This window comes from Lygodium microphyllum, chromosome 25 (genome assembly GCF_053477565.2).
Source record: "Lygodium microphyllum isolate KBCC chromosome 25, Lygodium_microphyllum_v1.1.10, whole genome shotgun sequence".
NCBI classification, from domain to species: Eukaryota; Viridiplantae; Streptophyta; class Polypodiopsida; order Schizaeales; family Lygodiaceae; genus Lygodium; species Lygodium microphyllum.
In genome coordinates, this window is record NC_141159.1 from 27,969,297 (window position 1) to 27,996,961 (window position 27,665).

Sequence of the window (27,665 nt, forward strand, 5' to 3'; positions counted from 1 at the left end):
CGGGCTGAGTTATAAGGCTAAAGCTCAACGCCATAGATCGTTGAAATCTGCCCCCAGAAAAACGAGGAGAAAATGTGGGCCATCGAGGATCTTTCCTGATTGGCCCACATCGTCAAAGGGCCGAAAAGCAATGGGCCAGCTGTTGTCTCATTGGCCCACAAATTATTATATAAAATGTTTTTCAAGGCAAGAATGGATTATGTATAAAATTAGATATATGGCTTTGAGATGCAAAAATGGATAATAACAATGACAATGATGAACGATGAATGATGGTGGTTCCTAACAGAAGGGATTGGCAGAGGCAGCTGGTTTTGTAGGCAGCGGTCTGTAATTGTTGTTGTTGTTTGTTGGTGTTAGTATTGTACTTCCGCAATGGCGAGAAATTGCGGCTCCGGCACAGCAATTGGACATGACTATGGCGGGGAAGACGAAGTGGCCCTCCGATCATGGCTTCCCTGGTGCCGTTCTCTGCCGAAGATCGAGCTCCACGCTCATCTCAACGGCTCCATTCGTTCTTCGACTCTTCTGTGAGAGTTCTCTCTCTCTCTCTCTCTCTCTCCGTGCATATGATTAACAAGTTTTCCTGGACGTCTCTTAATGCTCCATATCTCTCCACAGTGAGCTTGCTGCCGCCTTGAGCCAGAAAGGCCTTATCGATATCTTGGAGGTGGAAAGAATCATATCGAAGGGTGTGCGCTTTTCCCCTCCTTCGTCTTTCCTGAGATTTCTCCAGTAAATTCATTCTCTTCATCTTTAATTAGTTGCAATATCGCTCACTGTCGTTGTAAGTTAATTTTGTCCTCCTCTTGGCCCCTCTTCACGGAGTACATTTCCTTCTTCCTCTTGTTGAGGTTCTCCGGGGAATTCCCTCTCTTCAGTTACAATGCAACACTTCTTTAGCTACCGACCTCTTGGCCTCTCTTCACGGAACACGTTTTGAATTGTTCGCAGTGAAGCTTTCCTGATTTTCTAACTTCCTTATACGGATTTACCAGGTGATCGTTCTCTTGCTGAATGTTTTAAGCTCTTTGATTTGATCCACTTGCTTACTACAGACCACAAAACAATTTCCAGGATCACAAAAGAGGTGAGCAACACCATTTATTTTGCTAGCCGTTCTTTTACTCTGTTTCATACTTGAACTGTATGTAGAACTCTAGAACTGAAAGACTTGAAGCTCTTTTTGTATGAAGCCATGTCTTGTTCTATTGGCATTGCTTTTTGGTCTTGAGATTTACCAAAGGCTCATGAAAATAGTTGTTCACAAATTGTGGCCCCAGATGCAGTCATGCCAGTTAGTCTTGGCGAAGAGGCATCTCATTGTTTAACACCAATTGGTCTAGGGCTGTATAACAGCATCCTTTGTGCAGACTTTGACAACCAGCTCACCTGATTTGCTCTGTTTGTTCCAGGTGATTGAAGATTTTGCAGCAGAGAATGTGATTTACCTGGAATTGCGAACCACTCCAAAGGTATAGCTGGTAAGCCCACGTGGGCTTATGGAATGCCCTACCCATTCTTTTTTCTGCTTTGTCTCTTATTCACACCAACTCATACTAGCCAAGTAAACAAGGCCTCTTTGTTGGCTTCTCAGAGTGTCGATCTGTCTTGTCAAGCTGAGTATGAAGTAGTAAATGACTCCATTTTCAAGCATTTGGCTTAGTAGGCTGCAGCTACTACTGTAAACAATGTTCAGAAATTAGATGACTATGGTCCATTTTGTCCAAACTTGGCATCATAATGCTGCTGACAGCTTATGTCTCTGGATATTTCATGCTGACGAACTATACTTTATGTATTACTTTGTAGAGGTTCGATTAGTTGATTTTGCAGAATTGGAAACCAACTTTGAAAGCATGTGATTTGTGCATAAGTGTATTCTGCAGCTGTCCTGTGGTCCATTGTCCACAGTATTGTTTTCTTGATGCATAGGTCGTTTATCCCTTTCATATTCTATCATGTGTAAGTTGCAAAATCCCATATACAGCACTGCTTATTGACTTGTTTTTAATTTATTTGGTATAATTGAGGAGCTAGAGCTGCTACGTGAAATATTCATGCTTTGTAATCTACCTAAATTCCGTTAAGGAAATAACAGTAAAATCAGGGACCTAGAGCTTCTGGTGTCTAATTTACGACCAGTTTTGCAACTTTTTATGCTTTGTAATCTACCTACTCCGATGCCAAAGATCAGTAAAACTAAGGACCTACAGCTTCTAAGGATCAGGTTTAGGACCAGTTTTGCAACCAATAAACTGTGCTGAAGTGTTAATTTGCGAAAGAATTTGTAGAATAGAAGCAGAATGGAAGCATATCATCTTGGAAAATATTTGGCTGTGGTTATGTTCCACTTCTCTTTAGTAATCAGCTTGAGCAATCTGTAATTGTGAGCCTTATATATTGAATGGCTAAGCAAAGCTATTTCTAATGTTGGTCTATAATGGCATGTTCATAGTGTAATACATCTGTGGGAATGACAAAGAAGTCATACATGGAAGCCGTACTTGAGGGACTGAAGGCAGTGGAAACCGTTCAAGTCTTGTGTGAGTCTCTACAAAAGACAGAAAGCTCAGAAATTCTGGAAAATTTCTCAGCCCAAAACGGCAAGAAATTGTATAAGTCGAAAATTTTTGTGAAGTTGCTCCTGAGTATTGATCGTCGTGAAAGCACTGAAGCGGCAATAGATACAGTGAGAATTCGTACCCTAGCTTGCTAAGTTTACTGCTGTTTTCTTCTTTTTCTTTTTCTTGTTTGGTGTGTGAAATCCTCTTTCTATTTCCTTACATTAGTGATATTGAAATAGAGTACATGCATCATGCAGGTACAGCTGGCAGTAGAGTTGCAGAGGTGTGGAGTTGTTGGAGTAGATCTTTCTGGAAATCCTCGTGTTGGAGATTGGTTAGTTGATAAGTTTTAGAAATTTTGTAGGATGTCGCTAGGTATGAAAGTTTGAGGGAGATGACTAAATTATCCTCAAGTTTGACTTGTTTTACTCTTGATCTAGTATGACCAGGCTTGTTTGTCTTTGTACCCTTCAGGCAGACATTTGTTCCAGCTTTGACTCTGGCTAGAAAGCATGGACTTCCTATAACCCTGCACTGTGGTGAGGTTAGTTGCGGTAAAATCCTTCTGCATGGCATGTTTGTTACCACATTTACTGTTGCTATTTGAGTATCGGAAGTCTTTCTGATCATACATGATGCTGCTTGCCAGGTGCCAAATCCTACAGAAGTGCAAAGCATGCTGTCTTTCCATCCCGACAGGATTGGCCATGCCTGCTGCCTTGAAGAATCTGAATGGACGTCACTTTTTTCTTCATCTATTCCAGTGAGTGCTGGCTAAGAACTGCTAAGAGTACCGGTATAGAAGCTTCTGAGTTGTTATGGTCAGTAGCAACTTGCAACTTTTAAAGAAGTTCAGATCAGGGGATTTCATTCGATTTACCGTGCAATTATAAGGATTGATAGGATGGGAAAGCATAATCCAGATATACAGATTTAGATTGAGTCGAACCATCTAGTTTATCTTGTTCCTACCAATGCAATAAAACCCACAAGCTGACCTGGCAAGTTGATAATGCAGGCTGTGTTCTGGATCTCAAATCAATGTGCAGAGATCTGCATGCCACAAGAGCTCAGCATATTGTTGTTTAAATCATTGTTATTGAGTCAGCTTACCACATTATGCCCTACAAAATCTCCTTGCCATCCTCAAGATTAGATCTAGCTTTAGGGACACTGTCATTGGTGCCATTGCACATCGACAACCGCTTCCCATAATCTGTTAAGAAGAAGCTTGGCTGATGTTTTCACAAGGAGTTAGAATCCCCAAACTTTGATTGCATTGAGAATGCACAATTGTTCACTTGCCCCTTGTCCAAGTGTCATTTTACAAAGATGTTCATCATGCAATGCATAGGTAGGTACAATAGGGAAGGGATGTCAATATTGAAGACAAGAGATGACAATGCTGAAACTTGAAGATGTGAGAGTGCACAATGGAAGAGAAGCACGAACACACACACACACACACACACACACACACACACACATAGAGGGAGAGAGAGAGGGGGGGGGGGATCTGCACTGACAGAAGAAGAATGCTGAATACAAAGGAGAGCATTGATCAGTCCCTGCATGCAGCCCAAGGCATCAATAAGGGCACTGGATCAGGCTCAAATGATGACAGTAGTATCAATAGTGACAATGATGGAGATGGTGGCGGAGACGGAGAGTATGCAGCCTGCTGTCCTTGTTGGAGACGGAGGAGACTGCAGCCACCAACGGAGTGCCTGAAAAAGAAGTGATCTGCCCAGCCAGCCAATCAGCTATATATAGCTGAAAACTCAAAAAGCTGGCCGATTGCAGCCTGAGGATGCCAAAAAATCTGCAGTCGACAGCAGCTGGATGGGCTGAAAATGCTGATGTAGTAGTGATAATGCTGACATGGCATTGCTGGAGCAGTCGGAAGGTGGCAAGCCTTGGAAACTGGCTGCAGAAACTCAAAACTGCCTGACAAATCTAGTGGGAAAAAAACACAGTGAGAGTTCCCATGTCTCTGTCAGACTCTGATACAGCTCACAACCAAGAGATGACAGACTGATAGACTAAAATAGGCAGGCTAACACCCCCTCTTAGATCTTGGGCAAGTTTGAAGACCCAACAAACACATATGATGAAGTATAGAAGCCTTGGGCAAAGGCTTCATGAAAGAGGTCCGCCGCATTGTCCATCATTGGACAATAGACCACCACTAATTCGGAATCCACAATCCACTCCCATACATAATGATACTGAACCTCTATGTGCTTTGTGCAAGCATGAAACACAGGGTTCTTAGCCAGAGCTAAGTTACCTTGGTTATCCACGTGTAGCTAAGTGGGACGTGTGTGTGAAAAGTCAATCTCCGCCAACAACTGGTGGGGCCAAACCGCCTCCATAGTTGTGGATCAAGGGCAGGATACTTAGCCTCTGTAGAAGAAAGTGCCACAATAGGTTGCTTCTTACTGCTCCATGAGATGGCGCTTGATCCAAGGGAGGAAGCAAAACCTTGCTAGTGGATATGTCAGTTCATGTGTGAGTTTGTGCATGCCATCTAGGGGCGGGCACATTGTAGTTATTTTAGGCATTTTTTTTGGTGGACATTTCATGTCCGTTTGGCATTTATAATGCTAGTCAGCCAGCATTAATGCTGGTGGACTAGCCTTTATTTGAGGCATATTTTATGCCTATATATTGGGGCTCCTCCTCCTCCTTAGTCATTGTCATTCACCTCCTACAGGTTCTAGTGGAGAGAGAGAGCCGGTGCTGGTGCCTTGACAGCTTGTGACTCACATTGGATTTGTACTGTCTCATATCTTGGTATATGGATTCCATTTCCCGAGCACCTCTTTGCTTTTGAGTTCTTTGTGCAGTCTTTCCTTTGTCTCTTGTGTTCAACAGTCTATTACAACAGTTTTCCATGCTTCCATCATTATGTCTACTTCTGACATGGTATTGGATTTTAGCATCATTGTTCCTGTTGCTGTTTTATGTTGGTGTAGGTTTGCGCTTTGACCTCTCGTCTGTTGCTTGGACCTGTTGTTGCTGCTGCATCTGTTCTACAGCTTGGGTGACCATTTTCTCCTAAATTTCGGCCTGTTTCCATCAGCGTTTTGCTGTTTGCCATCTGCATTTCTAGTTTATTAGGCTGTTTCAGGACTAGGGACGTGTTTTTGACCCTTACTTTTCTGCATTTTGGGGACAGCAAACTGAGGCGACCTGTTTTTATGCAGATCGATTGCATTTAATGCAGTTCCTGTTTGTGTTTTACTGATCTGGCTCTGCGTTTTCCTCTTTTGCTTTTGTGTAGGGTTGAGTGATAGTATTTCATGTTGGTTCTGGTTGTGTTTGGTCCGTCTTTTCACTTTGTGATACATTGCTCACCTTTAGAAAGGGTTCATGTGCATCAAATTATTGTGCTCTTACCAGCACACTTTGGATACTGTCGATCTTTTCTCTATGTGCTTTCTTTATTGCTTTGAACTCGTGCAATCCTTGTGAGTCTATATTTTTGGCATACTTTTCTCCTTGAAGATCCCTTGTCTTTCTTCCTCTTCTTTGTATCCCCCTTATCATGGCTCCTCCAGCATCCCTTGATGGTCAGCATGCAAATGAACCGCGGTAGCCATTACCTTACCCAAAGGGAATGAGGTAGACTCTCATACTCGGGCCATTTCAAGTATGGTTCAATTGGCACACTCCACCGCACCATTCTTGGATGGTGTGGTTAGATGGGAGTATTCTACTCGAATACTGTGATCCCTGCAAAACTGAGAAAATATGTTAGGATAAAACTTGTTGTAGTGGTTTCCTCGTACATTGTAAACTTTGAAAGGCATTTGTGTTTCCACAAATAGCTTCCACTTGCAAAAGTTGGAGTATGCCTCGCTCTTGTACTCCAAGAAGTAGGGCCACACATAATGGCTAAAATCGTTAACAATCGGCATGAGATACTTGGGTTTCCCAAGGGAGGCCGTGCCAATAGGTCCGCAAAGGTCGGTATGAACCAACTTGAGTAGTGTAGAAGCCCTTCGAGGAATAGCAACTTATGGATGAGACTATCTATGTTGCTTACCCCTCAAGCAACTGGGGCAAAGAGTGTGAATGGGAGGGAAATCGAGAAGGTTTTGTACCATCTTCTTCCAAGAAGCCTGCCTAATAGCAATAAAGTTTAAATGCCCATAACGAGCATGCCAAAGCAGTCCAAGTTCATGTGAGGATACCTAGCTGTCTAAAGAGTAGCACCAATAGACATGTCCTCCACAATGACTGCATCTTGGGTAAAAATGACATGGATACCTACTACCTAGGTGTGTAAGGATGTGAATAGACAAGAGGTCAAAGCCCAAATTTGGTACAAAAAGGACTTTGGCCAAAGAAGTGTGCCGATCCGGCAATAGGGGAATGGTCCCCACTCCACGAACAGGGACAAAAGAGTTGTCACCAATGGTAATGGAACCCCCTTTGGATCTCATGGTTTGAAGCCAATCTTGGCAATAAGTCATGTGGGAAGAGGCCCCACTATTCATGAGCCAAGGCTTCTCCTCAGAAGAATGAAACAAGAGTGGTATTCTCCATCTTGAACAAATGTACAAAGATGGACTCAGTGGTAGTAGCTGGGATAGCCTTAGATCCTCCTTGGGCTTCAAAGGGGGTACTTTTGCCAATATTTTCTTCCGGATGAGTGCCCTTCCCACAATATGGGCACTTGGGCTTCTTCTTAGTATTCTGTGTCCTCTTTCTTGTCCTCCTGTTTCTTTGCCTTTAGCTTTGTTGTGTACCTCCCTCCTCCCAAACTTGTCGTGAAAGCCTTCGTAGAGCTGGATCCACTGGCACCAACCTCCTTGAGACACACGTCATGCTCCAAGGCCAACGGGGCAAGCTCCTCCCAAAGAAGAGTCTCTTGGTTCTTTGATTTTAGAAGGTTGGTGTAGAACACATTGAACTTTGGAGATGGCAATTGAGTCAAGAGAATCATTGTCATATCCTTTGAAGAGATAGTCCTCTCGGGGGATGCAAGCTCATTTCTCATGTCCTCCAGTTTGTTGATGTGATTCTTTATGGAAGGAGAATCATCAACACTAAGCATCTGAAGTTTCTTCCCAAGAGAAATCTTGCGAGCAAACATCTTTTTGTGATACAAAGACGCAAGCTTTACCCATACTTTTGCCGTTGTCTTCAACCTATGAACATGCACTAGCACAGAATCATGTAAGCTTATAAAAGGAAGGATTGAGCTCGAGAATTGAGCTAATCCCAGAGGGCCACAAGATCCATTGTTGTTCCCACATGGGGATCCTCCACGGGATAGGGAATAGGTAAGGTAACAAGCTCCCAAAGATCGAAGGTGTCAAGGATACATTCCACCTTACATGACCAAAGCGAATAGTTTGAACCATCTAGCCAGTTCTCTTTGGGTAGATAAGAGAGAACAAGCACGTGAACTGGTGGTGCCATGTGAGGCAATTTAAAGCTAGTAGAACGCACTTGATGGGAACCATGGAGAGAAGCAAGAGGTGAAGGACAATGGTGATCCAAATGGTGAGATTGCACAAAAGGGCTTGGAGATCTCCCGTCTTTTTGATGATCCTGCAGTCTTTTAGAGGAGTATTGAGAGATCTCCTTGCCAGAGTCGTCAAAGCCATATAAGACATCTTCAACACTTGCAAACACCCACAAGAATTTGTGCTTTGCTGTAGATTGTCCCGAATGGTAGAAATTAGCTACATCTCCGCAATAGGAGGATTGTAGATGGTCAGCCTATGTCATATGGAGTAGTAAAACACACAAAATTTGTGTTTTCAGCAAGGTGCAGATGGCTGAAAATCTGTGTTTTCAGCCTGGAGGGTCTCCTCTCAAAGGGGTAACTCTGTATACTCACTTCGATGATGATACCATGTGAGAGTGCACAATAGAAGAGAACCATGAACACACACACACACACACACACACACACACACACACACACACACAGAGGAAAGAATCTGCATTGATTGAAGAAAAATGCTGAATACAAAGGAGAGGACTGATCAGTTCCTGCATGCTTGAAACTTGACTTCGTGAGATGGCTTTTGTGCTAGTCGAGACTTGAGAATCAAAGGCACAATCACCCAAGGTAGCAGCCCATCTAACATGAAAATAAACTACTAGTATTGTAAATGACTATAAAAACACCTCAATTGAAAGGAAAGAAAGACAAATGCCATGATAAGGAAAAATGATATGTAAGATGCATGTGGTCTTAGGAGAGAAGATACTATCTACATCTCCAAACTGACCAAGAATATTAAAGCAATACGCACTAAAGCAAGAACCCGATAACCAACCCTAGCCTAGAGTGGCCTAGGTAAACTATATACCTTGACTACCCTAAGAATTCTAGGAATCCTACGAACCTAGCCTAATGAGGGATGATGAGTGAGCAAGTCAGATAAGCCATAAGGTACTAACTGAGGGGAGATCCAAAATTCATTGTGCTAGTGTCTAGCTTGATCAACACTGTGGATATTGGGGGGTGGAGAAACTATGCTAGCTCCTTGGGAAAGATCCCCTTTGAACCTCCTTGGGGAAGATCCCCTCTCAACCTTCTTGGAGTGGCACTACCAGTGTTGAAAGGGATCGAGATTGGGATTGGATTTAGCTTTTGGTGTGGGTTGAATACGCTTAGCTATGGATTATGTCATTTTGGGTGTGGGTCTAATACCCTTGGCCTTCAAGGGAGTTGTCATGTACATGGCCGTGGGTTTTTGGCAAAATATACAAAACCTTTTCTTTTTGGGCAAGTAATGCTAGAAAGGTTGTTGTGATGTTTTGACTTTATCACTCCCTATTTTCTTCAATGGAGATTGGGCATCAATGTTAGAACACGGTTTGTGTTTAGCATCAATTGGGCAAGGTGGGATTGGGTCCAAATGTGCAGATAATTTCTTTCCACTCCTTGTGTTCTTCAAAAAAGGAGATAACTCATCAGCACAAGAGAGGGGCCATGCATTTGAGCAATCGGGGAGGGTGGTATTGTTGAAAAACACGGATCTAGAGCATGGCAGCTATGGAGGTTGGAACTTAAAGTACAAACTCATGAAGACATAGACTAGACAAGACCAATTGTCACACAAGTGAATTAGGTTCCAAGATTGAGACTTGGACTCATAAAGACATTCTTGTGTGTAAGGACAATGACACTGACACTTAATTGAAAGGACAATAGCATTGCATTGAAAAGTGAACCAAGTACATATCTTTATAGCTTTCCAACTTCTCCACTCTCCTCACAGTGCTTACGGGATACAGCACCTCATCCTACAGCATACATCATTTGTCTATTTCTCAACATCCCCCCTCAAATGATGAATCTCTACCCTTGCTGGCTTTTGCCCCTCCTGCATACAAAGATGGACCAGGAGACTAGCTCTATGGCAGCCTAGTCAAGTTAAGGCTTGAAATTGTACATTTTTGGTAGGGTGTTTTACAAAGTCAAATCCAGAAAGATCCACTATGGGAAAAACATATGAAAGATACAATAAAAATTCTTCAAAACAATCTGTCAGAGTTGTTGATGGTAGCGGAAGCATCTTCTTCTTCTTTTTCTTCATTCATGAACTGGTTCTGGTGATGATCACTTTGCACTCGTTGGGCTCTTTTTACTAGCTACATAGCCAGTCTTACCACAATAATGGCATGTCATCCGACTTCTATTGTCGGTGTTGAATCCTCGACCTCTTCCTTTGGGTTCAGTATCTCCTCTAGTGTATAAAGTTTTCCCTTGAGCTGGTCTCTTTTACATCTTTGCTTTTAAATTTGCTTTCTTCATCAAGCAGTGAGTGCTCAATATCTTTGAGTGAGAGACTCGGAGCATTACTTAGAGTGGACACAAGGTTTTCATATGGATCCTTGTTTACACTTGCAAGCAGTACGGCTATTGCTTCATCTTCATCAATATTCTTTTTAAGAGTTGCAAGCTAGGTTTTTAAACTCTTAAACTTATTAATGTGTATGGACATGGAAGCACTATCCTTTATATCTAGCTTATAAAATTGCATGAGCAATTTTACCTTTGAATTCTTTGCTTGAGTACCAAAGATCTTGTCAAGCTCTTCCCAAGCCTTTGTAGCATCTCTGATGCCAGAGATATGATGCAGGACATCATCAGATAGTCCCCACGCAATGATGCCTAGAGCTTTGTTGTTCATCTTCTTCCATTCTTTGGTTCTTGGTGGAGCTACTGCAAGTATCCCGATTTCTGCATCTTCCTTCTTGTCATCTGTATCTTCTTCCTCATCTTCAAATAGGTCCCACAAATCCTTCCGCATGAGGTGGTACATGGTCAGAGATTTGGTATGTGGAGTGAGATACAGGAGCTTTAAGATGACAGGGTGCTGCTGGCTATGGCTGACATGGAAGCTCAAGTGAAGGTAGAGTTGAGAGATGAAGTCATGGACTAGAACTGAGCTAACTAGAGTTGAAGAGGGATTGAGAGAGAGTACAGGAGAGCTAAACCATGCTCAACTGAGCTCTGATACCATGTTGAAAAACACGGATCTAGAGCATGGCAGCTATGGAGGTTGGAACTCAAAGTACAAACTCATGAAGACATAGACTAGACAAGACCAATTGTCACACAAGTGAATTAGGTTCCAAGATTGAGACTTGGACTCATAAAGACATTCTTGTGTGTAAGGACAATGACACTGACACTTGATTGAATGGACAATAGCATTGCATTGAAAAGTGAACCAAGTACATGCCTTTATAGCTTTCCAACTTCTCCACTCTCCTCACTGTGCTTATGGGATACAGCACTTCATCCTGCAGCATACATCATTTGTCTATTTCTCAACAGGTATAGTGTGCTAGAGGGGGATTCCCCACACGACCAGGCCAAAGTACAGAGTAATGTACTTATAGATACGGGGGAGGTGCCTAGTGCTTGAGTGGCGTTCATGGCAACAAAGCACTAGGGTGCATAGTGGAACATCTCAGGGTGTCTAATGATGGCCTGAAGCTTAAATGTGCATCAAAGACAATGTGTGCTACGGTTGGATAACCTATGGTAGGTCTAAGGAGGGTTCTAGATTTAATATAAAGGAGTCTAAATGTGCATTGAAAATGGGAGGGAAGGGTAGGAAATATGAAGGTGAATGTGAAGGACCAAACTCACTCAGCGAAATAGAAGGTAAAGGATCACCTTGTGAAACATGTATGATCATAGAGTGTTTTTCTAATCCATACTAGTACATATTTGGGTCTCCATATTGATTGGCAGTAGGTCCTTGCATACATAACTGAAGGAGCAACATAGATATAGTTAGGATCATATGGATTGCATGAACCTCCCATTGGGCTTGATTGTGAAGAGTTTGAACTTTCCATTGTGTCCCAAGTGGATAGTCTTTCCTCAACTGAGAGATGATTAGTCTCATTGGTGGAGTGCCCCAATCGAGAAGCACCTTGTGAAGGAATATGAGACAAAGAACTGAGTGTAGTCCTCCAAATCAAGGCCATAATGCCTTCATAGAACCTCCTTCAAAGGAATAACCTGAGAGACCATCAGAGGATCCCAAGATGGAGTGGTTCAAGCCATCGTGAGTCAGCATGGGACAAATAGTGTAATCAGGAAAAAAAAAAACACAATAGCCTCAAGTTACTCTTTAGAGGAGCATTAACTTTGATACAATATGGAGATATACTAGGGTTTGCAAAAGCAAACACATAGTGTACAACCATGACTGAAACAAAGAGAACTTAAGCACTAATGCAGAAACACCAAACACAAGAAAGAAAATAACCCGAATGAATAATGAATGAAAGTGTACATAATGCTCAATGGCAAAGCTGTCTGATAGGATGGTGGCTCTCATGGGAGTGGGTTGAGGTAGATGGATCCCGACTGTAGTGACCACCAGTTGGAGTTGAAATCTGATGCAGAAGTGGGCAGGCAGCAAAACAAAGCCTGTAGGACTGAAGCCAAAGTAGTAGGTGACCTCAAGGAGTAGCAAAACAGCAATCAGGCCTGACCTAAACCAAAAATGCAGCTGTCCACCAGCAGTGACTCTGATCAGGCCGGTAGTTGTGTGAAGGTTTGAACAAGGTTGTAGGTGTTGAGGAGACTGTGTGGATGATGCAGAATATAACCAGCAGTCAGACTCCTGTTGTAAACAGAAAAATGTAAAGGCAGACTGGGCCTGATGATGACATCAACAAGTTGGGATCAAAACACAGCCTGTAGGAACCACCAGGCTGAAGGGCAGCAGCTGGAGATAAAACAGAGGAGTTTGCTTATGGGACACCGAAACACACAGAGTGCATTTGAGTTTTGGGGTTGTTTAATAACATAATGAAGGTTTAACGTGTAATGTGTCTTTTTTAGCTTGACAAGGTGGTATCTGTTAGAGATTTAGTCATTCCCTAGATGGGCATACGCAATCTACAGTCATTCTAGGGTAGATTTTTGCATTTCCGGATCATGTCGGACAGTTTGGAGCAGCCGTGATAGCATGATCACACTAGTTTTGGTCACATCTGATGGTGCTGAGTAGAGAAGATATATGGCATGTGCCAGGAGGCAAGCAGCCTGCCTACGTAGCATTAATTTATTGTTTTTTGTGCAGTAGGACTGATTTACTACAGTGGGCTAGTATTTTACCAGCTGACCTGTCATATTCTATTATTCTATTTGGCCTATATACGAGCTGCTTTGCCTAGGGACACATTCATTCAGATTGTGTGCTTGCAGGTTGAGAGATCTCTAGCGGATACATTTGATAGCCTGTTGTACATATTTGCTCTCCTTGTTAAGCGTTCGATCACTGCAGATTTCTGCATTCTACTCTCTCTCTCTCTCTCTCTCTCTCTCTCTCTCTCTCCTTCCTATGTTCTATTCTTTCTTTCAGTCCAGACATACACTTCCGCATTTTCTACACTCTAACATGGTATCAAAGCAGTGTTGAAGGGCTGATTGATCATGGGCAGACCTGAAGGGGAGATTTCAGCCCGACAAAAGGTTGTGTTTTCAGTGTTCGAGGGCGAGTAGGAGGGTTGTGAATTGACACAAGGCTGAGATGAGCAGAGAAGTGTGGGAAAGGAGCAAAGTTGCTGATTTTTTGCAGATTTTCTGTTCATGAAGGAGAAAAGGCTATTTAGCCTTTTGCTGCAGATTTTGAGTTTTCATTTCCTTTGGCAGTTGAAGCAGGTTCAGGACAAGCGGAGGAAGCCCCAGCAAACTGCTTTGTTGGAGTCAGAGAGGGCTGACCTTGTTTTTGTGCAGGTTATTCAAGACAATGTCTTCCAACTTTGACATGGAGTTTCAAGCTATTATGGACCATAAGGTCCTTGTGTTACTGGCTCTTCCTCAAGATCAGAGATTCGATGGGGAGAATTATCGCATATAGCAGGTAATGATGCTTGCCATCTTGGAGTCCTATGATTTGGTGGAGCTCGTGACTGAGGTCATAGACCATCCTACAGCTTGTGATCTATCCAAGCTTTCTTTAGATGAGAAAGTTGAGCTGGCAAAGGTACATGCACATTGGGACAAGCTAAATGCCTGCATTCGATTGTTCCTATTGTTAGCTTGCCTTATTTTGTTAGTTTGTTATCTCTTGGTTGTGAGCCCTAGTCAAAGACTACTGACAGGGACATTTTGGAGATTTGATTGTGTCTTTCTTCTTAGTTTTAGTGTGTTTGTCAGTTGTACTGCCTTGTAGGATGATTTCTAGCCCTGAGGGTGATTGAAAATTTTTCTAGACTGCCTAGACGCCATGTCAGCATTTTTCGCATTATTTTAATCCTACCGACAGCCAGCATCAGGTCAGCCAGTTTTGCTGGTTTTCAGCTATATATAGGTGGTCACTTAGTTGGGGCAATCATTCACTTTTTTGTCTCAGAGGTGCTTCATCACGTGGTTGTAGTCTTATCCATTTCCATCGTGGACAGCAAGCTGCATTATCTCTGTCATTGTCATTGTCGAAGGTGTTGTCATCATTAGTTATCCTGAGCTGGTGCCCTTACGAATGCCTTGGGATGTGTGTGGGGACTGATCAGTCCTCATTGTATTCAGCCTTCTTCTTTGTTTAGTGTAGATCATTCTTCTCTCCTTTTCTCTCTGTGTTCAAGATTCTCTTCTGTTGCACACTCTCACATGGTATCTATGTGAGGACATGGAGTTTCCAACCAAAGAGAAGATCACATTATTGCTGAAAACTCAAGTTTCAACCTGCTGTTCTCTCCTGTAAATGCAAATATTTTACCTTTTCGAGGTGACATTCGACGATGACGGGACATCCATAACTCCCTTCTTGCAAGTGTCGCTGATTTTCCCTCCGTTCAGGCTCTCCTACAGTGAAACACATCAACCTTTATGTGTTTGTAGGTTATAGAAAGATTTTTGATCCCCAGTTTATAGTCTCATTGTTCGGAGTAGCCTTCTTCTTCTCCTCCCCCCTTTCTCCATGTTTTCCATAGAGCCGGTTCTATTGGCTTTAAATTGCCGCAGATGGCACCACCTATCTAAGTGCTTGTTCTCCCTTCTTTACCCAAAGAGGATTGGCTAGATGGTCGTAGCTATTTGCTTTGGTCATGTAAGGTGGAATGTATACTTGACACGTTTGATCTTTCGGAGCTTGTTACCCTACCTACCTGTCCCGTGGAGGATCCGCGGGAAGGAACAACCATGGGAAGCCCTATGGGATCGGCTCAACTCTCGAGCCCAATCCTTCCTTTTCATGAGCTTACAGGATTTTGTCCTAGTGCATGTTTGTAGGTTGAAGATAGCGGGAGAAGTGTGGAAGAAGCTTGCATCTTTGTATCATCAAAAGATGTTTTCCCAGAGGATTTCTCTTGAGATGAAACTTCGAATGCTTAGTGTTGATGACTCCCCTTCCATGAAGGATGACATCAACAAACTAGAGGACATGAGGGATAAGCTTGCATCTCTCGAGAAGACTATGTCTCAAGAGAATATGGCAGTGATTCTCTTGACTCAGCTGCCATCTCCAAAGTTCGATGTGTTCTACACCAACATTCTAACATTGAGGATTTGAGAGACTCTTCTTTGGGAGGAGCTTGCCTCACTATTCTTCCATACCGGTTCGTGGAGTGGGGACCATTCCCTTCTTGTTGGATCGGCAACATTCTTCAGCCAAAGTTCTTTATGTACCAGATTTGGGATTTAACCTATTGTCTGTTCATGGTTTTACCCAGCTAGGTATCTGCATTGTGTTCACACATAATGCAATGATTGCAAAGAATGCTTCTATAGGAGTGGTTATTTGGATAGATACACATGAGGGTGGGCTTTATATGCTCATAGCCCTTGTCGCAAGTATTTTCCATAAGCTAGGACCGCTTTGGTATGCCCGATATGGACACCTCAACTTTGATGCTATCAGACGGACCTCTTGAAAGAAGATCATTGAGGGACTTTTAGATCTCCCTCCCATTCACACTCTTTGCCCTAGCTACTTGAGGGGCAAGCAACATAGGCAACCCCATCTATAGGTTATCTCTCGTAGAGCTTCTATACTATTGGAGTTGGTCCACACCAACCTATGTGGTCCAACGGGCATGGCCTCATTTGGGAAGGTCAAATATTTGATGTTGATCATTGATAACTTCAGCTGTTATGTGTAACCTTATTTTCTAGAGTACAAGAGCAAGGCTCCTTCAACTTTTGCAATTGGAAGGTGTTTGTGGAAATGCAAATGCCTTTCAAGGGTTGAGGCATTCGAGTAGACCACTGAGGTGAGTTTTGTTCTAATCTGTTTTCTACGTTTTGTAGGGATAACAACATTTGAATGGAGTTTTCCCATCTGAACACACCATCCGAGAATGGTGTGGTGGAGCATGCCAATTGGACCATGCTGGAAATGGCCTGGAGCATAGGGGTCTTTCTCACTCCCTTTAGGGTGAGGTTGTGGCTTACTAGTCTCCTATCTCTACATTACAAGATACGACTCCCTACAATGCTTTCTTTGGAAAGAAGTTTTTTGTTTCACACTTTCGCATCTTTGGGTGTGATGCATTTGTCCATGTGGATAATAAGAAAAGAGAAAGAAAACTCAACTCCAAGTCAAAAAAGCTTATCTTTGTGGGCTACAACACGACCACAAAGGGCTATTAGCTCTATGATTTGACAAAATGAAAGATTGAGGTGAGCAAGGATGTGATCTTTGATGAGACTTTGGCCTTTGATGATCCTGGTGATGGTTCTTCTGTAGGTCGTTCTTCGTCTTCAATTAATATCCCCCACCATTAGCCCTTGCCCTTCCTTTGAGGTTACCCATTTGCACTTCTTCTTCATCTATGATTCCTTCGCCTTCTTCCTCTCCACTTGCTTTTTTTCCTCCCTTGATGGCTCCTTCTTCGAGTATTCCTACTTCATCCCCAATCCCTCAGGCTTTTTATGGGGGTATTGAGCTATCAGAAGGGGAACCTTTCTCTTTGGATGAGGTGGATTTGCCTTCACCTAGTGAGGAGGAGTCCCTATTCCAAATAGGTGATTTACAGGTACTAGCGGCTACTCGATCTTCTTCGTAGCAAGATGAGCCTATTACCATTCCACGTGTTTACCATTTTCTTGCTATCCCTATAGGCCCATGTAGATCAGCTAAATTGCAGGCCTAGCGGGATAGTTTACTTTGTGTGAACTATACCCTTATGTCACTGATTCTTCAAGGTCGTGACCCTACTATTATTGACGAGGCTCTTGTGTAGGATATTTGGCATCATGCTATGCAAGAGGAGCTCGATTTTATCGAGAGCAACCACACTTCGGAGTTTGTTCCATGTCCAAAGAAGCGGAAGGTGATTGGTGTGAAGTGGGTTTATAAGACCAAGTATCTTACAAATGGATCCTCAGACAAGCATAAGCCATGGCTTGTTGCTAAGGGATTTACCTAGCGAGTAGGGTTGGATTACTTGGAGACCTTTGTACCTATAGTGGGGATGTTCACCATTCAAGCTATCTTGGCTCTTACAGCTCATCATCATTGGTCTGTTTTTGAGATGGACGTAAAATCTGCCTTTCTGAATGGGGTTTTGGAGGAGGAGATTTATGTTTCATAGCCTCCTAGTTTTCTCGTGTAGGGGAAGGAGGCCATGTCTACAAGTTGCAAAATACCTCCTATGGCCTGAAGCAAGCTCCTCAAGGTTGGAAGTAGAGGTTTGATTGATTCTTCTTATAGAGTGGCTTCCATTGATTAGATCATGATCCCAACCTCTACTATAAGGTTTAGGGTGACAGGTGTGTGCTCATTTTTTTATGTGGATGACTTGATTATCACAGCGAGTGACTCACAGGAGGTTGATCAGACTTGGGAGATCTTAAGGTAGGAGTTTGACATGAGGGATCTAGGGGTCCTACACTTCTTCCTTGGTTTGGAGATCTTTTAGATAGCATAGGACATCTTTATATCTCAACACAAGTACATCTCTGACTTACTTTTGTTAGAGTTTGATATGGCGGAGTGTCGGCCTATTTCTTGACCCATGGACCTGGAGTCCAATTGGGCTTTGGGTGACTAGTGATTCCCTTCCAGATGCTACCTGGTATAGGTGTCTTGTTGGTTTGTTGATCTGGCCTATTCACACTCGGCCAGATATTTCCTTTGTGGTGGCATTGTTGTCTTTTTTTATGAGAAGACTCCTAGTCAAGCTCACTGTTTTGTGCATTTTGCACGTTTTGTGCTATTTATAGGGACTTGATCCTATGGGATCATGTATGGAGAGGGGGCTAATCTTTTTGAATGGAGTGACTCAGACTGGGTAGGTGATGTGGATGAGAAATTGTACAAAATTTCAAAAACCCCCAAATTCCCAAATTAGGGTTTTTGCGTTTTTTTTCCATATTTGCAAAAAATGGCAGGTAGGGCTCGGAAAATGGTGGGAAGGTACACTTACAACCTCACACAAACCCTCCTGGTACTTCTTGCCTTTAAAAAAAGTAAAATCACCTCATCCCCAAATAACTAAGGGTCTTCTTGTGAGAGTGCGCAATGGAAGAGAAGCACACAAAGAGAGAGAGAGAGAGAGAGAGAGAGAGAGAGAGAGAGAGAGAGAGAGAGAGAGAGAGAGAGAGAGAGAGAGAGAGAGAGAGAGAGAGAGAGAGAGAGAGAGAGAGAGAGAGCACAGGATGAAGGAAGAATATTGCACTGACTAAAGAATGTTGATACAATGATGATGGATTGATCAATCCTTGCACACAGCTCAAAGCATCAGTGAGGGCACTAGTTTAGGCTAATGACAATGGCAACACCAAGCATGGAGAGTCGAAGTGTGCACCTGCTAAGGGACAACTGAAGACTAAAAAGTGTGTGTATTGCCAAGTGGGGGGAGGTTGGCTATAAATAGCCAAATCCCCAAAAAATAGGCTAACTTGCTCCTGTAGGGGCCATAAATGCTGGCCGACCAGTATTTAATGCTGGTTCACTGAAGGAAAAAATGCCAGAAAAATAGGAGTAACTTTGAATAAATCCTAGATGGCAATGACAATGTTTGGCAAGTTTAGGCAGACTATGGAAAGCAGTAGTAGTCGGGTCTAGGAATGCATATAGGAAGCTGACAAATAAAGAAAATACACCTTAACTGCTAGAGCTTCTATGTCTCTATCAGACTTTGACAGAAGCTCACAACTAGGAGATAATAGATTGACATAGTTAACATAGTCAAGCTAACACTCTCTCTTAGATCTGGGAGTGTCTGAAGACCCAACAACCTCGTGTGATGAAGCATAGAAGCCTTGGGCAAAGGCTTCATGAAGAGATCTACTGCATTGTCTTCCGTGGGAGAGTAGGCCAGTGCTAACTCGAAATCCAGGATCTGCTCTCGAACATAGTGATATTGAACCTTGATGTGCTTCGTGCGAGAATGGAATAAAGGGTTCTCTGCTAGAGCTAGAGCACTTTGGATGTCCACATGTAGATCTGGAGGTCCAGGCTGAGGAAAACCAATCTTTGTCAACATGCGGTGAAGGCAAACTACCTCCATAGCCATAGAACATAAGGCACAATACTCTTACCTCTGTAGAAGAAAGGGCCACAATAGGCTGCTTCTTGTTGCTCCACGAGATAACTCTTGATCCAAGGAAGAAGGTATTACCTGTGGTGGACTGTTGCGAATCCACATCACTTGCCTAGTCAGAATCACTCTAACCAGAGAGAGTATCCCCTCTCCATATATGATCCCATAGGATTGAGTCCCTTGTAAATAACGAAGAATGTGTAAGGCCTCTCTCCAATGCTCTTGAGTGGAAGTTTTCATGAAAGAAGACAACAATGCCACAACAAAAGAAACATCCTGCCGAGTGTAAATACACTAGATGAGGGATCCAGCAAGACACCTATAATGGGTGGCATTGGTAAGGGGAACTCCATTTGCCAAAAGCTTGGGTTCTGTGTCCATGGGGCAAGAAATAGGCCAACAATTGGCCATACCAAACTCCAAGAGAAGCTCGAAAATGTACCTCTGTTGTGAAAGAAAAAAGCTCTGTACCATTTGATAGATCTCCAATCCAAGGAAGAAGTGGAGGATCCCAAGATCCGTCATGTCAAACTCTTGTTGCAAAATCTCTGGAGTACAATCAATCTTCGGAGTAGAGCTCCCTGTAATAAGAAGATCATCCACATACAAGATGACCAAAACACAGTTGACATCCTCAACCTTGAAGTATAGGTTGGAGTCATGAGCTAATCGATGGAAGCCGCTCTATAGAAAGAAGCGATCAATCCTCTAGTACCAAGCATGAGGAGCTTGCTTTAGGCCATGGAGGATCTTCCGCAATCTATAGACATTGTCCTCCTTCCCTTGCATAAGAAAACCTGGAGGTTGAGAAACATAAATCTCCTCTTCAAGGACACCATTTAGGAAGGCAGACTTGACGTCTATTTGATAAATAGGCTAGCGGTGATAGGCTGCAAGAGCCAAAATAAGCGGAATAGTAGACATTTGAGCCGCAAGTGCAAAAGTCATAAAATAGTCCAAACTTGTCCTCTGAGCAAAACCCTTGGCAACAAGCCTAGCTTTGTGCTTGTCCAAGGAGCCATTTGCAAGGTACTTGGTCTTATAGACCCACTTTACACTTATTACCTTCTGCTTCCAAGGATACAGAACTGACTCCCAAGTTTGATTATACTCGATAGAATTGAGCTTCTCCTGCATGGCTTGATGCCAAATATCATGTGCAAGAGTCTTTTCAATTGTAGTAGGCTCATTGGCATGAAGAATTTGTGACATAAGAGCATAGTTCACACAAAGTGAACTATTCCGTTGGGCCTGTAAGCAAGCTGATTTGTGTGGACTTGGAGGAGTAGCAAGAATGTGAGAAACACTTGAATCCTACATGGGCAATTGGTACCAAACGAGGGATCCGAATGGGCTCATCCTGCTGTGAGGGAGACTGAGTAGTCTCTTGTACCTATAATGTACCTATTTGGGGTAAGGATTTCCCCTCACCAAGGGAAGGTAAATCCTCCTCATTTGAAGAAGGCTCTATCTCTGACGGTTGATCAGCCCGAGAAGACTTCGGAGGGGAGTCTAAAGGGGTGCAAGTATGCGATGAAGTAGTAGTTGCTGTTAAAATGTTGGATCTAGAGCATGGCAAAAGCTATGGTGGATAGAAGATGAAGGTTAGATTCATGTTGACATAGACAATGAGTAGACAACTGTTACACAAGTGAATTAGGTTCCAAGATGGAAGCTTGGACTCATAAATATAACCTTGTGTAATGGATTGACAATGACACTAACTGAAAGAGGAAAGCATTATGATATATCATTAAAAAAAAGAGCAAGTACAATGCTTTATAGGGATAGACTAGGCTGCACTTTCCACCACTGTGCATATGGGATTCTGCATTTGAAGCCCACATTGCTCCATACAAAGAGGCTAAGCTGGATGTGATTGCCAATATCTCAACACCCCTCCTCAATCACAACCACAAGAGTACAAAGTGTGTAGAGGCTTCAGTGAGCAACCACCTGCAAAGTGTGGGCACACCACAAATATGGTAAACACCAGAGGCTATTGCAAAAAAGGCTAAGTGCGGGTACCAAAGACATGGTGGATATCCAGAGGTTGTAACAGGGGCCTCACAAAGTGTACAGAGGCTATAGTACAAGGTTACATGAGGAGTTTACAAGCTTATGTCAGAAGCATTAGGGCTAGGCAATACAAGGCTAAAAAATTCTATCAGAATAGGAGTAGAAGGGCTGATGAGGCTTGTCCTTCTCCTAGTGGTATTATTATTATTCTTCTTCTTTTGCTCCATGGTCCTCTTATTCTTTAATAGCAGCTAGATAGGCCTTTTGAGACCTCTTCCTGGCATAACAGAATTTCTCCGTGTGCCCGTTCTTTTTGCAGAAGTCATATACCAGCTGATCTTTCTTGCCCTTATACCTATTACCGACATATAACATTTGTTCATCTTTAGAGGTGCTTGGTTCTTCTTTGGATTTTATCTTCTTTTCTTCTTCTCGCAGGGAGGCCTTAATGTCAACCAGTTTAGGACTAGGCATGTTGACTAATGTAGTTAACACATTATTATAGTCAGAAGGCATGCTTTTAAACAATACACCAATACCAATATCTTCATCCATCTTGAGATTAATTCTTGCAAGCTGAGTTGAGAGACTTTCCATGTAGTTTAAATGAGTTGCAAGAGATATGTTTGATTTCATATCTAGCCTTAAAAATTCAATCAGTAATCCACACCTAGATGACTTTGATTGTACACCAAACAAAGTATCTAATCTCTTCCATGTATCATTAGAGGTTTCACAGGCATCCACATGGTGGATTTAGCTGTCATCCAATTCCAGCTTAATGATGGCCTGTGCTTTGCCATCATTCTTTTGCCAAGTAGCTGCAAGGTCTGCATCTCAAGGCTTCTTCTCTTTGCCATTTGTAATGGCCCAAAGACCCTTCTTCATTAGGATGAGCTTGATGCGGGTTTGCGAGGTGTGAAACCCGACCCCTTTGAACCTAACAGTTGGAGAGTCTTTGCCCATGCTAGAGTAGCAAATCAGTACCAAAACTCTCAGATTTAAGCAGCAGAAGATTTAATTGTGTCAAATAACACTTGATAAGTATCAATAGATACTATGCTTTCAAGCACTTGATGTTGAGTTTGATGCTTGGATTTCTCAGTTAGATCAGAGTGGTAAAAGCTTTGTTGAGTCTAGAGGAGTGAGAAAATGAAGTGGTTTTGAGCTTGAAGTAAGATGGTTATGGTGTCTGTCTGTTAGGGTTTTCTGCAGGTCTGGTTTTTTTATGATTGCAGCTGCTACAATGGATCATATGACACAAGATTTATGTGGGAGGTAGCTCATATATGGACCTTCAATTGCCCTAAACTCACATGATGAATTGCGCTGCATGGAGAGAGATCAGAACGTATGACAGATTGCAGGCGTAGTTTAAGGCAGCGCGACGAATTTCAGCAATGCTGAAGCCAGGGAGTAGCAATGTTACCAATTGAGGTGCTAGGGAGGAGCGTAGAAGTCCACAAAGATATGCCTAGAAGGAACCTTGTGGAGATATGGCTTGTAGAGGAAGATCTAAGAGCTCTAATGGAGGTAGGTACAGTCTGGCTATGGCTACCACAAGGTGACTGTGAGATTCAAGTGAAGATGGGGGTCATACACTCAAACTGAGCTGGACTGAGATGAAGAGGAGCTAAGAGGAGTGAAAGGAGAGCTGGGTCATGCTTAGCTGAGCTCTAATAGCATGTTAAAATGTCAGATCTAGAGCATGGTAAAAGCTATGGTGGATAGAAGATGAAGGTTAGATTCATGTTGACATAGACAATGAGTAGACAACTGTTACACAAGTGAATTAGGTTCCAAGATGGAAGCTTGGACTCATAAACACAATCTTGTGTAATGGACTGACAATGACACTAACTAAAAGAGGAAAGCATTATGATATATCATTAAAAAAGAGAGCAAGTACAATGCTTTATAGGGATAGACTAGGCTGCACTTTCCACCACTGTGCATATGGGATTCTGCATCCTGAGCCCACACTGCTCCATACAAAGAGGCTAAGCTAGGTGTGATTGCCAATATCTCAATAGTCGCATCTGTCAAAGGTGGTAGGGAAGCCGAACTAGAGGGAGGAGGAGAGGGAGGAGTTGAAGATGAGGAAAGGGTACAAAGAGGCAACTTGGAAGGAAAGAGAACTACTAAGGGTGGGGGAGGGTCAGTCGATGACGAAGAATCACCTGGAATAGAACCATTAATAGGATCCTCGGAGGCTGAAGCCTTGTTGAAGATCACATTCCTGCTCACCTCATGCTTTCGTGTTGTCGGGTTGTAGAGTCGATAGCCCTTGGTGGTAGTGCTGTAGCCCACGAAGATAAGCTTCTTGGACTTCAAGTCAAGCTTCATCTTCCTCTTCTTCTTGTCCACGTGCACAAATACATCACATCCAAAGATGTGGGAGTGAGACATGGAGGGCTTTTAACCAAAGAAAGCTTGGTAGGGAGTCATGTCTTGTAACACAAAAGGTCGGAAATGGTTGCAGATGTGAACCGCAATAGCCATTGCCTCACCCCAAAGGGAATGAGAAAGACCCCGTTGCTCCAATAGCCATCTCTAGCATGGTTCGATTCGCATGCTCCACCACACCATTCTTTGAAGGTATGTTTGGATGGGTATACTCCACCCGAATGCCGTGATCTCTGCAAAACTGGGAAAAGAGGTTAGAAGTAAACTCTCCATCATGATATGCTTGTATGCCATGAATTCCACAAACACCTTTCACTCGTAGAAATGGAAGTATGCCTCACTCTTGTACTCCAGAAAATAAGGCCACACACAACAACTGAAGTTGTCTACGTTCAGGATTAGATACTTGGCCTTCCCAAGGGAGGCCATGCCCATAGGTTTGCAAAGGTCAGTGTGAACCAATTGAAGCAGGATAGAAGCCCTCCTAGTGGCAGCTTGGGGATGTGGCTGTCTATGTTGCTTGCCCCTCAAACAACTAGGGCACAAAGTGTGAAAGTCAAGAAGTCCCTCCGTCTTTTTCCATATAGTGTCAAAATTAAGATGACCATAACAAGCATATCAAAGCAGCACAAGCTCGTGGGAAGACCTGGCAGCTAAGGCTGTGAGCGTGTAAATCCCACCCTTGTGGGATTCTGTCCAAAGAATGACACCTATAGAAGCACCCTCCATTGTCACCGCATCCTTTGTAAATGCCACATGGATACCAAGCTATGTAAGACCATGAAGAGACGAGGTTAAAATCTAAATCCAGTACATAGAGAACTTTGGCTGAAAAAGATTGCCTCTCTGGTAACAAAGGAATAGTCTCCACTCCTCGAGCGGGAACTGTAGAATTGTCACCAGTGATGATTGTGTCCCCCCTAGCACTCAGGTCTTGAAGTTGATCCTGTTTGTAGGTCATGTGAGAAGAGGCTCCATTGTCAACAACGAGCTAAGGCTTCTCTTGAGTGGAAGAAGTAAGAGCTGTATTCTCCTTGGCAAATACATGCACAAAGACAAACTCTATTGTCACCAGGGCAGCCTTCAAATCCTTCGAATCCTTCTCCTTTGGCTTCAAATGGGGGTACTTTTTACAGGATTTCTCTTTGGGATCCACAGTGTGCGCACTTGGGCCTGGAGCCAGAACCACTAGCTCCAATCTCTCTGAGTCACTCGTTATTTTTCAAGACAAGTGGGGAAAGCTTCTCCCATAAGAGAGTCTCACAGGTCCTCGATGTGATAAGGTTGGTGTAGAAGACATTGAATTGAGGAGATGGCAGTTGAGTCAAAAGGATCATAGCCATGCCTTCAGCGAATATCGTCCAACCAAGAGAGGCAAGCTCACCTCTCATGTCCTCCATCTTTGTAATGTGCTCCTTCATAGAGGAGGAATCATGAAGACAAGGCATCCACAACTTCTTCTCAAGGGAAATCTTGTGGGCAAACGTCTTGTGCTGATATAAAGACGCAAGCGTTTTCCACACTTCCACGGTGGTCTTCAACCTTTGAACATGCACAAGGACAGAATCCTACAAACTTACAAAGAGAAAGTATCGAGCTCGAGAGTTGAGTCGATTCCACAAGGCTGCACGATCTATAGAAGTCCCATCTATTGGATCCTCCTTAGGATGAGGGATGGAATTTGAAACAAGAGCCCAAAGATCGAAGGTGTCGAGTATGCATTCCACCTTACATTACCACAACAAATAGTTCAAACCATCGAGTTTGCCTTCTTTAGGTAATGAAGGTAAGATAGGCACCTACATTGAGGGAATCAAGGACAGCATCTTCATTGAGGACGGAGCCTTCTGTGAAAGATGACTAGAAGGAGATGGGTGCGAATGGGGGACTCCTCTCATCGACTATGATCGCATCTCTGCTCAGAAGAGTGTTTGGAAAGAAGCTCCTCCTCTGAGTCATCAAAACTCCTGAAGTGGTAAGATATCTTTGATCTTGCAATCACCCAGAAATTTGCATTTATCAAAGAAACAATTGTTGCCTGTCACCAAGAAGTTGTTGCTTATACAAAAAGCTGTCGTCTATAGCAGAAAGCTATCGCCTATGCTCAAGAGGCTGTTGCGTGTAGCAAGTTGTTGTCGCTTACACTAGGCAGTGGTCGCCTATGCTCAGGAAGCTGTCGCTTGTAGCAAGATGTTGTCGCTTGTACCAGGCAGTGGTTACTTGCAAAACACAAATTTGTGTTTTCTTGCAAAACGCAAAAAGTTGGGGCCACTTGATGATTGAACAAAGTTGCTTGATCTTGGAGCACCTGTACAGGTTGTAAATATAGGCTGAAAATCTTGCATTTTGAAGATCTGGGTTGCTCCTCTGCAATGAAAATTTTCTCTTTTGCAAGAAATCTCCAAACCATGTCCTCACTTAGAGGCGATAATACCATGTCAAAGTGTGCAATGGAAGAGAATCACGAACACACACAGAGAGAGAGAGAGAGAGAGAGAGAGAGAGAGAGAGAGAGAGAGAGAGAGACTCCTGACGCGTGAACGTTTCATGGCGGATCTGACTCTTGACGCGCGAACGCTTCTTCTTGCCCTGCGCCCTGCCTGAGTTCTCCCCTTAGGCGTCTGCCGGGTCCATTCTGCCCACTCGCCACAGTGTTCCATGCGCTGGTCGTCCTGTGACTACCCCGTCGACCCCTGCTGCTTATTGGCTGCGACCTTCCTTCTGGGGTCGCCCTGGTTCGCGAGCGAGAGAGAGAAAGTGAAAGCCTGCGCCTACGCGTGTGCTGCTCGTGTGACGAAGGTCTGCGTGCGTAACGTTGCGCCCCTGTGGGACTGCGACTTGTGAGCCACCCGTTTGCATCTCAGCTGCCTGCTGCCTGTTCCTGCAGCGATTGGCACAGAGAGAGAGAGAGAGAGAGAGAGAGAGAGAGAGAGAGAGAGAGAGAGAGAGAGAGAGAGAGAGAGAGAGAGAGAGAGAGCAGAGGTGCAGATTTCTATCACAGCAGACAGCGAGCTGTGATACAGCAGACACATAGAGAGAGAAAGAGACAGAGAGAGAGAGGCCGGTGTTGTTTCTTTCTTTTGTGAGCTCCTGGTTCAGCATCCAACCTGCACAAGTGGTGATACAATATGGCCGGTCTGGATATGGCCTTTCTCGACCAAACGGTGGCAGCCCTTGGCCCAGATTTTGATATAGAGGAACCAGAGGATATGGTTCCTTGTATGGAGGAGATGCCCCCTGGTTCTGACTTCCAGCCTGCGGGCAAATGCACCAAGCATACTTCAGAAGAGACAATGGATCATCAGGAACGTTCTTATGCGCAGGTTGCTTCTGATTCTGTGGATTCTCGGGATGTTGATTGGGAGCATTTGTTGGAGTTTGCCAACACTCTGCTTGGCGATTATGTTCAACATAATCATGAAGTGTTTTCCGACTCTGGAATTGAAGATGTTCAGGAAGCCACTGTGGACTCGAAAAATGTCCTGCGCTTCTTCTCGGTGTTTTATGAACGTGCTGTTATACTCTTCTTCACTGGCAGGATTCCAATGCTTTCTCATATTCGCTAGTGGTTGCAAAGTCTACTACAAGGGGAGTGTGTTGAAGAGATTTTTGTTGGGCCCCGAGGCTTTTATGAGGTGCTGTTGAAATCTGAGAAGTATCGTGCCGATCTGCTATCTAAACTAC

The 27,665-nt window shown here is 43.4% G+C and overlaps 1 protein-coding gene across 2 annotated transcripts in view; it reads left to right on the forward strand.

Moving 5' to 3' along the window:
* The first annotated feature begins 223 nt into the window (after positions 1 to 223).
* The window catches only part of LOC148014009 (adenosine/AMP deaminase family protein), a 46,586-nt gene continuing 19,144 nt past the window's right edge, over positions 224 to 27,665 (forward strand). For both annotated transcript variants that reach the window (XM_087666292.1, XM_087666293.1), the window contains exons 1-8: positions 224 to 530; positions 622 to 692; positions 999 to 1,090; positions 1,416 to 1,475; positions 2,459 to 2,692; positions 2,825 to 2,901; positions 3,042 to 3,111; positions 3,217 to 3,330. In XM_087666292.1, coding sequence (XP_087522418.1) covers positions 376 to 530; positions 622 to 692; positions 999 to 1,090; positions 1,416 to 1,475; positions 2,459 to 2,692; positions 2,825 to 2,901; positions 3,042 to 3,111; positions 3,217 to 3,330 — 873 coding nt within the window. In that variant the 5' untranslated portion in view covers positions 224 to 375. The remainder of the gene's footprint in view (positions 531 to 621; positions 693 to 998; positions 1,091 to 1,415; positions 1,476 to 2,458; positions 2,693 to 2,824; positions 2,902 to 3,041; positions 3,112 to 3,216; positions 3,331 to 27,665) is intronic.